Raw genomic sequence first — 14,533 nt, forward strand, 5'->3', positions numbered from 1 at the left:
CTCGAACATTCCTTTCAGTCTACTGTAAGTTCATTTGAACAGAGCTGGCTGGAAGAAGAGAGTTAAGTATAGGCAGCCCTGGCTAGCTGGCAAAAGCTTCCAATGCCAGGTAGCCAGAACAACATCTAAACTATTTAGTTAAATTTCTTTTCAGCTGCTGGTACCCCTTTTTATTACTGTGACACATCATTGCTTTATATAATTGGGAATACTGAACATTAATAAAACCAGTGACATGCTTACTTATTAAATCATAGATTTCCAAATTATTGCAAAAAGTACAGTATACAACACGTTATGTACTATGAGAAATAGAGTCCCGTAAAAAAATGACAGTAGAGGTTAATTATAAAAATAAATGAAAAAAAAAAAAAAAAAAAAAAAAAAAAAAAATATATATATATATATATATATATATATATATATATATATATATATATATATATATATATATATATATAAATACAAATAAAATATAAAATAATAATAAAAAGATATATATCTGTTTATCTATCTATATATATATAAATATCTATATTTAGATATATATATATATATATATATATATATATATATATATATATATATATATATGTAGATATATATAGTTCTTGTGAAGTCACCTCTGCTGTCAATTAAATATATATATATATATATATATATATATATATATATGTATATATACATATACACGCAACTTTCTCCCTCTCTCTATACATGCGGAAAGGATATATTTGTCTCTCACACATATTTCTTAAATTTCTCCACTAATTAGAATTTAGCATCAGCAATAAATGAATCAGCTGCTGATAATCCCGACAATGTTGTCAGTATCCTGTCATTGTAATGCGCTTCACATTGCACCCCGTACTAGGAGCGCAACAGGTTTTTTTGGTTGAAGTGCCAGAGTGTAGTTAGAAGAAAAGAAATGTGAAACTTTGAGTAATATAAGAAGATACAGTAAAGGCTGACTTCAAATGACATTTAATAATCCACCAATACAGATGAGAAGAATATCTGCATGAACACAGTGCATTAATAAAGTAAGGATGAACCCAATAATAGAGTGTCTACATTTTATACAGTAAAGTGCTTGCTTGCTCAGAAAACATGGACATACAGTAGCACATTGGGGACCAAATAAAGGTGTTTGTAGGCGACATAGGGGAGAAAACAATTATAAAAGCTCATCTAAAAGAAATTCATCTTACAAATAATGGAACTATCTTTACATCTTAGAAAGTGTCCAGCTTTATTCATGACTGGTGATTCTTTAGGAGGATACCAAATAATTCTATGCTTCAAGTAAGAAAAATATGGTTCTGAGAATGTCGCCAACCCAAAACACATATAACATATAACTTTAAATAATTTATTATAGCTACGCTTTATGGAAACATGTCGTTTTCGAGCGAATTTAACTCTGTCCAGTAGATATAGAGTACTAAATGGTTCCAAACCTCAGTCTTCAAGTACCCCCAACAGGCAATATTTTGGGGATTTTCCTTTAGCTGTTAGAAATATCCAGCCATTGACACCGAATTAAAAGCACCTGTGCAAGGCGAAGGAAATCCTGAAAACATGCCCTGTTGGGGGTACTTGAGGACTGAGGTTGGGGACCACTGAAGTACATGATGGTCCCTGTGTGGGGCTGCAGAACGTAAGCTAGGAATGGACCAGCACTGAGTGCAGCATACTATTCTTACTGTCCGAGTGAGTGGACGCAGACTGCTCCAGAATAGAAGCGGCCACTGTAGCTGTAGGGTTGCACATGCTAGAGGGATTGACAGTCAGGCTTGGGATTGCGGATACTGGTGGCAGAGAGGCTGTTGGTTTTATAGGGACAGGCACAGCTGGGATAGTCTGACTTGGGGCATGGCAAATAGTTTTCATTGGCACCCCAAAATGCCCATACTCTTGTGGCACTGTCATGCTTGCCATAGGGTCCATCATGCCAACGTGGGGCCACATGGAACTGACCATGTTGCTAAGTTGACTGGGCACTGGGTATCCCAGGTGATGCATCATGGATGCTAAAGGGAGACCACCACTCATCACCCCTTTATAATCTCTGCCAATGATGTTTTCTATAGCGAAGGGGTGCTTGAACCCTGTGGACTGGCTCCCATTGAGGCTATATGGCTGAAAGTGGGGTAATCTCCCAATCCCTGCCACTGCCGCATTCTCTGAAGTAGTCAACCCCAGTTTGGTTTGTCCATGCTGGTGATGAAAATAATGGATCATCTGGTGACTTTTGGAGGCCAGGTGCTCAGCTCTGTGCACTTTAAACCTTTTTCTTCTCCTCAAGAAGCTGCCATTCTCAAACATGTCCCCACAGTCTGGGTGCAGTGCCCAAAAACTACCTTTGCCAGGCTGGTCAGGTCTTCTAGGGATCTTGATGAAGCAGTCATTGAAAGATAAATTGTGCCTTAGGGAGTTCTGCCACCTCTGGGTGTTATCTCTGTAGTAGGGGAACCGGTCCATGATGAACTTGTAAATGTCACTCAGGGGTAACATCTTCTCGGTGGAGCTCTGGATGGCCATAGCAGTCAGGGAGATGTAGGAGTAGGGTGGCTTCTGATCACTATAGGAGTTTTTCCCTGGTCGAGGCATACTTGATTTTTTTTTTTTTCAGGAAAGAGTAAAATCCAGTTTGCGATTGCTAGGTGGACTGAATTCAATTTTCATGCAGAAAAAAAGTAGATCAATGAGTAGAGAGAGCAAGTCAGAAGGTCTTCTTTATATCCTGCATCAGCAGCAAGAGTGAAAAGTTTGCAGGATGCTGGAGGACGAGTCTCAACCCTCTAGCTGCAGTGTGACAGATAGGAATAAATCAGGCAGAGGAGGCTGTGATCAGTAGTCCTACAAGGAGCCCAAGTGGAAGGAGTATCATCGTGCTGCTGAGATGGGTAGGTAGTATTAGTAGGGAGGCTCAGCCTGGGGATGGTGTGGAGCAGGAGATGCTCTAGCTCTGCTTGTTGCCTGGTTTTGTACTGATCACAGAGCAGCTAAGACCCCCGCTGCTGCCTCTTCATTATCACATGACAATCGTTAAGGGACTCTACCAGAGAAAGTCTAATCTCGTTTCATTTGCACCTCTTTAAAAACAAGAGCCTGTGCCCTGTAAAGGAGCTCGGTGTGAGGTCGTAGTGGAGAGGGGAAGGTAATGCTGCCACTTTCATCCCTTTCATTGACAGCTCTCCCCTGCAGGAGCACACACACCAAAAGCATTCTTGGACCAGAAGAGTTAAGTGCAGAGCATCCAGCTTTTCTAATGGAATTCTCACACTCTCTCCTGCACTCACCATCAGGATTACAGGCGATCTGTATGCTGGGGACTTTTCAAGTGGAGATTTCGGTGAACTCCAACTCATCAAATAGCTTTCCACAGGAGAACCCTCATTCATCAGTTAATTGTAGTGTACAAGTATGCTTAGCAATGGCAAACAAGATCGTTTTCACTACATTCTTTACTCTAATAATGCTGAGATTATTCCACTTCTGTTCAGGACAATTATATTTTCTTTTTCATTTCTTCATGGTAAACTGTGAAAACAGTTAAGTAATGTCTTTCCTTTTTATTGGATGCAAATCATTTCTGGAGTATGTAATACTTATGGGCACAGAGATGGTCACCTGATAACGATTTAATTTATCACCATATAAAATATACAAGTGAAGTAGATGTGTGGCACTCTAAAACAGTATTAAACCCAAAAGCAAACTATTATTATATTACAGCTTACCAAATCTTACAGTAGATGTCATGGCTGTATTCATTTTCTAATGCCCCATACATACGATCGGAAATTCTGCCAGCAAAAGTCGGATGTGACCTTTTGGTCGGAAATTCCAACCGTATGTATGCTCCATCGGACTTTTGCTGTCGGAATTTTCGCCAGCAAAAGATTGAGAGCAAGTTCTCTATTTTTCCAATTGAAAAAGTTCTGATCGGAAATTCCTACGCATGCTTGGAAACAATTCGACGCATGGTCGGAAGCATTGAACTTCATTTTCTCGGCTTGTCGTAGTGTTGTACGTCACCGCGTTCTTGATGGTCGTAAGTTCAGAGAACTTTTGTGTGACCGCGTGTATGCAGGCCAAGCTTGAGCGGAATTCTGTCGGAAAAACCATCCAAGATTTTTCCAACAGAAATTCCGCTTGTGTGTACGGGGCATTAGGCTTTCTTTCCTTTGCTCGTCTGGTGATCTGCTCAGTAATTTTGTTGTTTTTAACCACTTCAATACCAGGCACTTTCCCCCCTTCCTGCCCAAGCCAATTTTCAGCCTTCAGCGCTGTCGCTGTTTAAATGACAATTGCGCGGTCATGCTACACTGTACCCAAACAGATTTTTTTTTAACATTTTGTTCCCACAAATACAGCTTTCTTTTGGTGGTATTTGATCACCTTTGGGGTTTTTATTTTTTGCTAAACAAATTCTTCGTTTCCGTTATAAAATTTTGTAAATAAGTACGTTTTCTCCTTCACCAACGGGCACTGATAAGGCCGTACTGATGGGCACTGATGAGGTGGCACCAATGAGGTGACGCTGATGATGGGCACTGATATGTGCAACTGATGGGCACTGATAGGTGGTACTGATATGCAGCACTAATGGGCACTGATAGGCAGCACAGGTGGGCACTCATAGGTTGCACTGATGGGCATTGATAGGTGACACTGATGGGCACTGAAAGGTTGAACTGATGGGTACTTATGGGTGGCACTAATGTGCACAGATATTCGGCACTAATGGGCACTGATAAGTGGTACTGATGGGCATGGATGGGCACTGATAGGTGGCACTGATGGACACTGATAGATGGCACTGATGGGCATCACTGCTATGGAGGCACTGGCAGGCATTGCTGATGAGCACTGATTGCCATGATATGTGGGCACACATTGGCATCCCTGGTGGCCATGGGTGGCATACCCAGTGCTCATCAGTGCTGGCATCCCTGGTGGTCATGGGTGGGCATCCTTGGGGGTGCTGTGCTGATAATCAATCAGCACAGCCCCCCCCCTGTCAGGAGAGCAGCTGATCGGCTCTCCTCTACTCACGTCTGTCAGATGCGAGTGAGGAAAAGCCGATACATGGCTTTTCCTGTTTACACCGTCATCAGCTGTGATTGGACACAGATGATCACATGGTAAAGAGCCTACATCAGAGAGGCTCTTTACCCAGATCGGAGATGCAGAGTGTCAGACTGACACGCTGCACCACCGATCGCCACACTGCGCACCCCCGCTGGCACACGCTGGCTTGTTATCTTGATCACGTCATATGACGTCCGGTCAGGATAACAGAACCACTTTGCCGATGTCATATTGCTTTATGGCGGGCGGGAAGTGGTTAAACAGAACAACTCTCCTGCAAATGTATCAGAGTGTTGAGAGAAACTATGAAGAGGGGTGCTCACAATGATGAACTTTTATTTATTAATGTAAGCCCTGGTTCACATTGGTACGATTTGACATGCAATTTGACAATTGCACAGTCCAAATCGATGCAACGCTGCACCGATTTCAAAAAGTAGTTTCTGTACTACTTATTGTGATTTCGGGCTGCGATTTACATTGACATCTGTGCAGAAACCAGCACAGATGTCTCTGAAATCGTGGCTGAAATTGGGATTGACATGCGGGAGTGAAATTGTGCAAGTTTAGCTGAACTTGCACGTCCTTTATTCCAAAAGAAAAAAAACGGTTGCAACTGTTTGTATAACTGCAATGTAAGCTGGAGTTTGGCTTCAATTTGTTAGGCTTCATGTACACTACAGCTCCTAAACTTGAGCTTAGGAGCTTTTGGTGTTTTTTTTGCTAAAGCTCCTAAACTCAACTCCATAAAAGTCTATGGGGTTGATTTACTAAAAGTGGATTGTGCAAAATCTGGTGCAGCTCTGCATAGAAACCAATCAGCTTGCAGGTTTTTATGTCACAACTTGATTGAACAGGATGAAGTTAAAAGCTGATTGGCTACCATGCACAGCTGCACCAGACTTTGCACTCTCCAGTTTTAGTAAATCAACCCCATATGTGTCCATGCACACATAGGCTTTTGCAAGAATTTAGGAGCTGCTGCGGTTAGGGGAGCCTCAACCCCCCCTCTCCTGAACATGGAAGAATCACATCGCTGTTTCTACAGGAGTTTTGTGTTCTGCCTGTAGAAGCAGCTCAATGTTATCCTATGTGTCCATGCACATTAGGACGTTAAGAGGCATGTTTTGCGCTCAGCATTTGGAGGCAGGAAAAAAACCCCACGCTACTTTGAAATCGCGCTACTTCAAGTGAAGTAGCATGATTTCAAAGTAGCATCAATGTGAACCAGGGCTAAGGGTCCATGCACACTGGCTTAAAAATCACTGCTTCTACAGAAGTTTTGTGTTCTGCCTGTAGAAGAAGCTCAATGTTATCCTATGTGTCCATGCACATTAGGATGATTACAGGCATAATTTGAGCTCAGGGTTTCGGGGCAGGAAAAAAACCCATTCTGGTTTGCATTTTTGATTGGAGCTTTCTGGCAGAAAAAAAAACGCAAACCTCTCGTAAACTCGTCTAAACTGTATGTGTCAACGCACACTGGCTTAAATTGCTGCTTCTATAGAAGTTTTGTGTTTTGCCTGTAAAAGCAGCTCTATGTTATCTTATGTGTCCATGTGCATTAGAACTAATAGAGGCATAGTTTGAGCTCAGTGATTAGAGGCAAGAAGATAAAACCTTCTGGTTTGCGTTTCTGATTGGAGCTTTCTGGCGGAAAAATGCTAAAGTCTCCTAAACTCACCTAAACTCTGTGCAAAAACACTCTATATAAGCGTTTTTTTTTCTGCCAAGGGAACTGACGTCTTTTTAGCCCAATGTGCATGGAGCCAGTCTATTGCTTTTCAAATTTAAAACAAGCTCTCCGGCAGAATGTATCAGTTAAAGAGATGAGACAAACCATTTAACATTAGCAGGGGTGCCTACAATGATCAGCGTGTATTTATTTATCTAAAACCTTTATCCCAAAAGGCAAAAACTGTTTCCTGTAAGTGTTTATAAAGTATATGCTGGAGCTTGGTTTCAACTTGTTAGTGTATTTAAATCTTCTAGTACACTAACACTCCCCCCCCCACTGACAATGCTGCTGTTCAAAGGTGCCCCCCGGGCTCCTTTATCCAGAGTGGGGGAACTCTAATACAGGAGATATGTTACTGGTCAGATCACCAGGTGAAAACAGAGGGGAAATCTGAAAAAAAAAGAAAACAGAGGGGAAAAAGCCTAAAAAAGAAAACAAATGCAGCTACCACATCTAATGATCAGTATCCTACAATATACTACATTTTTGGCTTCAGGTTTAATATGGCTTTAAGGCTGGCCACACACTCTACAATCTTATTGTACAACCCCTGTACAATGTCCTTTAGCTTTACCAAAACTATGAAACATGAGGACCAACCAAAACAATTGATATGATTAGCATCAAATCAGGCAGTCCTTTGCACTTCAAAATTGATGGTAGATCTAAAGGAGAATCGGGATGCATAGTGTATGGTCAGCTTAGCTCTGGAGGGAGCTCAGACTAATCCATACTGAAGAGATTGTCCTTGGAGATCCCACATGTCTGACCCCTGTGAAATCATAGCAGTCGGTCTCGGTACTCCTAGTAAGTAAGCAACCAAATATAAAAATCCAAGAAAAACATCACTATTCTATAGCCATAATTTCAAAATGCTAAAAACTATTAAAACACAACCAGCCAATAAATGTTTCTCATGTAAAGTGCACACTTTCTCAAGGCACTTGGATCAGATGTTCATCAGAGATGTTTTAATTGTTTTTAGTCATTGGATTGTATGACTAAATAAAGAAGAGGGATATGCTGTTAGTGCACTGGGCTTTGTTTTCTTGGATTACTATATAAAAATTGTGCTTTATTCACCCTCTTAGGATATAGGAACAAACATAACACAATTTGAATATCTTTGTTTAACCACCTTAGCTCCAGGAGGTTTTACCCCCTTCTTGACCAGGCCAATTTTTGCTATTTAGCACCGCGCTACTTTAACTGGGAATTGTGCGGTCATGCAACATTGTACAGATATGAAATTTATATAATTTTTTTCCATACAAATAGAGCTTTCTATCTAATCACCACTGGGTTTTTTTTATTTTTATTATATAAATGAAAAAAACTGACATTAAAAAAACAAAAACAAAACAATACTGTTTACTTTCTGTTACAAAACATATTCGTTAAAAAAAAAAAAAAAAAAATTCTTGTTAAATTTGTCCAAAATATATTCTTCTACATGTCTTTGGTTAAAAAAATTCCAATAAGTGTATATTGATTCGTTTGCGCGAAAGTTATACAGTGGAGAAAATAATTATTTGATCCCCTGCAGATTTTGTAAGTTTGCCAATTTACAAAGAAATGAAGGGTCCATAATTTTTATCATAGGTGTATTTTAAATGATAGAGACAGAATATCAATCAGAAATCCAGAAAAAAACACGATACAAATGTTATAAATTGAGTTGCAGTTCAGTGTGTAAAATAAGTATTTGATCCTCAAGCAAAACATGACTTAGTACTTGGTGGAGAAACCCTTGTTGACAAGCACAGAGGTAAGACATTTCTTGTAGTTGGTGACCAGGTTTACACACATCTCAGGAGGTATTTTGGTCCACTCTTCTTTACAGATCTCTAAATCCTTAAGGTTTCTTGGCTGCTGCTTGGAAACTCTAATGCCACGTACACACGGTCGGATTTTCCAACGGGAAATGTTGGATGTGAGCTTGTTGTCAGAAAGTCCAACTGTGTGTATGCTCCATCGAACATTTGCTGTTGGACTTTCCGCCAACAAACGTTTCTTAGCAGGTTCTCAAGTTTTCCACCAATAAAACTTTGTTGTCGGAAAGTCCGATCGTGTGTACACAAGTCCATTGCACAAAAGTTCACACATGCTCGGAATCAAGCAGAAGGAGCCGCACTGGCTATTAAACTTCCTTTTTCTCGGCTCGTCGTTCGTCTTGTGCGTCACCGCGTTCCCACGTTCAGAATTGTTGGCCAACATTTGTGTGACCGTGTGTATGCAAGACAAGTTTGAGCCAACAACCTTCAAACAAAAATCCACGATTTTGTTGGCGGAAAGTCCGATCATGTGTACGGAGCATAACTTTCAGCTCCCTCCATAAATTTTCTATAGGATTAAGGTCTGGAGACGGAGTGGCCTTAATGTGCTTCTTTTTGCGCCACTCCTTTGTTGTCTCGGCAGTATGTTTTGGGTCATTTTCATGCTGGAAGACTCATTCATGACCCATCCTTAGTGTTCTGGCTAAGGGAAGAAAGTTCTCATCCAAAATTTTTCAATACATGGCCTCGTCCATTGGCCCGTCAATGCAGCAAAGTCGGCCTGTAACTTTAGCAGAGAAACAGCCCCAAAGCATAATGTTTCCTCCTCATGCTTGACTGTAGGGATGGTGTTCTTAGGGTCATAGTCAGCATTTTTCTTCCTCCAAACACAGGGAGTCCTCCTCCCAGTGGCGGCTGGTGCTCAAAATTTTTTGGGGGTGCAAACAAACTGAAGAATTATGAAAAATACTTAAAAAAAACATCAGTTGCAGCCTCACTGTGCCTATCAAATTCAGCCACTTTGCCCATCAAATGCAGCCACTGTGCCATTAATTACAGCCACTGTGCCCATCAAATGCAGCCACTGTACCATCAAATGCAGCCACTGTGCCCATCATATGCAGCCACTGTGCCCATCAAATGCAACCACTGTGCCATCAATTGCAGCCACTGTGCCCATCAAATGCAGCCACTGTGCCATCAAATGCAGCCACTGTGCCCATCATATGCAGCCACTGTGCCCATCAAATGCAGCCACTGTGCCCATCAAATGCAGCCACTGTGCCATCAATTGCAGCCACTGTGCCCAGCAAATGTAGCCACTGCACCATCAAATACAGCCACTGTGCCATCAATTGCAGCCACTGTGCCCAGCAAATGCAGCCACTGTACCATCAAATGCAGCCACTGTGCCCATCATATGCAGCCACTGTGCCATCCATTGCAGCCACTGTGCCCATCAAATGCAGCCACGGTGCCATCAAATGCAGCTACTGTGCCATCAATTGCAGCCACTGTGGCATCAATTGCAGCCACTGTACCCAGCAAATGCAGCCAATGTGCCATCAAATGCAGCCACTGTGCCCATCATATGCAGCCACTGTGCCCTTCAAATGCAGCCACTGTGCCCATCAAATGCAGCCACTGTGCCATCAATTGCAGCCACTGTGCCATCAAATGCAGCCACTGTGCCCATCATATGCAGCCACTGTGCCTATCAAATACAGCCACTGTGCCCATCATATGGAGCCACTGTGCCCATCAAATGCAGCCACTGTGCCATCAAATGCAGCCACTGTGCCATCAAATGCAGCCACTGTGCCCATCATATGCAGCCACTGTGCCTATCAAATACAGCCACTGTGCCCATCATATGGAGCCACTGTGCCCATCAAATGCAGCCACTGTGCCATCAAATGCAGCCACTTTGCCCATCATATGCAGCCACTGTGCCCATCATATGCAGCCATTGTGCAATCAATTGCAGCCACTGTGCCTATCAAATGTTGCCACTGTGCCATCAATTGCAGCCACTGTGCCATCAATTGCAGCCACTGTGCCCATCAAATGCAGCCACTGTGCGCATCAAATGCAGTCACTGTGCCCATCAAATGCAACCACTGTGCCCATCAAATGCAGCCACTGTGCCCATCAAATACAGCCAATGTGCCCATCAAATACAGCCACTGTGCCATCAAATGCAGCCACTGTGCCCATCATATGCAGCCACTGTGCCATCAATTGCAGCCACTGTGCCCAACAAATGCAGCCACTGTGCCATCAATTGCAGCCACTGTGCCCATCAAATGCAGCCACTGTGCTCATCAAATGCAGTCACTGTGCCCATCAAATGCAGCCACTGTGCCATCAATTGCAGCCACCGTGCCCAGCAAATGCAGCCACTGTACCATCAAATGCAGCCACTGTGCCCATCATATGCAGCCACTGTGCCATCAATTGCAGCCACCGTGCCCAGCAAATGCAGCCACTGTACCATCAAATGCAGCCACTGTGCCATCAAATGCAGCCACTGTGCCATCATATGCAGCCACTGTGCCATCAATTGCAGCCATCGTGACCAGCAAATGCAGCCACTGTGCCCATCAAATGCAGCCATTGTGCCATCAATTGCATCCACCGTGCCCAGCAAATGCTGCCACTGCACCATCAAATGCAGCCACTGTGCCCATCATATGCAGCCACTGTGCCATCAATTGCAACCACCGTGCCCAGCAAATGCAGCCACTGTACCATCAAATGCAGCCACTGTGCCCATCATATGCAGCCACTGTGCCATCAATTGCAGCCACTGTGCCATCAAATGCAGCCACCGTGCCCATTATATGCAGCCACTGTGCCCATCAAATACAGCCACTGTGCCCATCATATGCAGCCACTGTGCCCATCAAATTCAACCACTGTGCCCATCAAATACAGCCACGGTGTCATCAAATCCAGCCACTGTGCCCATCATATGCAGCCACTGTGCCATCAATTGCAGCCACTGTGCCCATCAAATGCAGCCACTGTACCATCAAATGCAGCCACTGTGCCCATCATATGCAGCCACTGTGCCATCAATTGCAGCCACCGTGCCCAGCAAATGCAGCCACTGTACCATCAAATGCAGCCACTGTGCCCATCATATGCAGCCACTGTGCCATCAATTGCAGCCACTGTGCCTATCAAATACAGCCACTGTGCCCATCATATGGAGCCACTGTGCCCATCAAATGCAGCCACTGTGCCATCAAATGCAGCCACTTTGCCCATCATATGCAGCCACTGTGCCCATCATATGCAGCCATTGTGCAATCAATTGCAGCCACTGTGCCTATCAAATGTTGCCACTGTGCCATCAATTGCAGCCACTGTGCCCATCAAATGCAGCCACTGTGCGCATCAAATGCAGTCACTGTGCCAATCAAATGCAACCACTGTGCCCATCAAATGCAGCCACTGTGCCCATCAAATACAGCCAATGTGCCCATCAAATACAGCCACTGTGCCATCAAATGCAGCCACTGTGCCCATCATATGCAGCCACTGTGAAATCAATTGCAGCCACTGTGCCCAACAAATACAGCCACTGTGCCATCAATTGCAGCCACTGTGCCCATCAAATGCAGCCACTGTGCTCATCAAATGCAGTCACTGTGCCCATCAAATGCAGCCACTGTGCCATCAATTGCAGCCACCGTGCCCAGCAAATGCAGCCACTGTACCATCAAATGCAGCCACTGTGCCCATCATATGCAGCCACTGTGACATCAATTGCAGCCACCGTGCCCAGCAAATGCAGCCACTGTACCATCAAATGCAGCCACTGTGCCATCAAATGCAGCCACTGTGCCATCATATGCAGCCACTGTGCCATCAATTGCAGCCATCGTGACCAGCAAATGCAGCCACTGTGCCCATCATATGCAGCCACTGTGCCATCAATTGCAGCCACCGTGCCCAGCAAATGCAGCCACTGTACCATCAAATGCAGCCACTGTGTCATCAAATGCAGCCACTGTGCCATCATATGCAGCCACTGTGCCATCAATTGCAGCCATCGTGACCAGCAAATGCAGCCACTGTGCCCATCAAATGCAGCCATTGTGCCATCAATTGCATCCACCGTGCCCAGCAAATGCAGCCACTGCACCATCAAATGCAGCCACTGTGCCCATCATATGCAGCCACTGTGCCATCAATTGCAACCACCGTGCCCAGAAAATGCAGCCACTGCACCATCAAATGCAGCCACTGTGCCCATCATATGCAGCCACTGTGCCATCAATTGCAGCCACTGTGCCATCAAATGCAGCCACCGTGCCCATTATATGCAGCCACTGTGCCCAACAAATACAGCCACTGTGCCCATCATATGCAGCCACTGTGCCCATCAAATTCAACCACTGTGCCCATCAAATACAGCCACGGTGTCATCAAATGCAGCCACTGTGCCCATCATATGCAGCCACTGTGCCATCAATTGCAGCCACTGTGCCCATCAAATGCAGCCACTGTACCATCAAATGCAGCCACTGTGGCCATCATATGCAGCCACTGTGCCATCAATTGCAGCCACCGTGCCCAGCAAATGCAGCCACTGTACCATCAAATGCAGCCACTGTGCCCATCATATGCAGCCACTGTGCCATCAATTGCAGCCACTGTACCCAGCAAATGCAGCCACTGTCCCATCAAATGCAGCCACTGTGCCCATCATATGCAGCCACTGTGCCATTAATTGCAGCCACTGTGCCCATCAATTGCAGCCACTGTGCCCTTCAAATGCAGCCACTGTGCCCATCAATTACAGCTACTGTGCCCATCAAATGCAGCCACTGTGCCATCAATTGCAGCCACTGTGCCATCAATCGCAGCCACTGTGCCATCAAATGCAGCCACTGTGCCCATCATATGCAGCCACTGTGCCTATCAAATACAGCCACTGTGCCCATCATATGCAGCCACTGTGCCATCAAATGCAGCCACCGTGCCCATTATATGCAGCCACTGTGCCCATCAAATACAGCCACTGTGCCCATCATATGCAGCCACTGTGCCCATCAAATGCAGCCACTGTGCCCATCAAATACAGCCACGGTGTCATCAAATGCAGCCACTGTGCCCATCAAATGCAGCCATTGTGCCCATCATATGCAGCCACTGTGCCTATCAAATACAGCCACTGTGCCCATCATATGCAGCCACTGTGCCATCAAATGCAGCCACCGTGCCCATTATATGCAGTCACTGTGCCCATCAAATACAGCCACTGTGCCCATCATATGCAGCCACTGTGCCCATCAAATGCAGCCACTGTGCCCATCAAATACAGCCACGGTGTCATCAAATGCAGCCACTGTGCCCATCAAATGCAGCCATTGTGCCCATCAAATGCAGCCAGTGTGCTCATCATATGCAGCCACTGTGCCCATTATATGCAGCCACTGTGCCCATCAAATGCAGCCACTGTGCCCATCATATGCAGCCACTGTGCCCATCACATGCAGCCACTGTGCCCATCATATGCAGTCACTGTGCCCATCACATGCAGCCACTGTGCCCATCATATGCAGCCACTGTGCCCATCAAATACAGCCACTGTGCCCATCAAATACAGCCACTGTGCCCTCAAATGCAGCCACTATGCCCATCAAACGCAGCCACTGTGCCCAACAAATGCAGCCACTGTGTCCATCATATGCAGCCATTGCGCCCATCAAATACAGCCACTGTGCCATCAAATGCAGCCACTGTGTCCATCACATGCAGCCACTGTACCCATCATATGCAGCCAACTGTGCCCATCATATGCAGCCACTGTGTCCAGCAAATTACAGCCACTGTGCCAATCAAATACAGCCACTTTGCCATCAAATGCAGCCCCTGTGCCCATCATATGCAGCCACTGTGCCCACCA

At 44.7% G+C, this 14,533-nt stretch overlaps 1 protein-coding gene across 1 annotated transcript; it reads right to left on the bottom strand.

Annotated features, from left to right (window-relative positions):
- Positions 1-1,097: 1,097 nt before the first annotated feature.
- Positions 1,098-3,179, bottom strand: FOXB2 (forkhead box B2). Its single transcript, XM_073629319.1, has one exon. The coding sequence runs from the start codon at positions 2,611-2,613 to the stop codon at positions 1,666-1,668; it is 948 nt and encodes a 315-aa protein (XP_073485420.1). The 5' UTR covers positions 2,614-3,179; the 3' UTR covers positions 1,098-1,665.
- Between the last annotated feature and the right edge of the window lie 11,354 nt (positions 3,180-14,533).

This window comes from Aquarana catesbeiana, linkage group LG01, assembly GCF_042186555.1.
Source record: "Aquarana catesbeiana isolate 2022-GZ linkage group LG01, ASM4218655v1, whole genome shotgun sequence".
Taxonomy (NCBI): domain Eukaryota; kingdom Metazoa; phylum Chordata; class Amphibia; order Anura; family Ranidae; genus Aquarana; species Aquarana catesbeiana.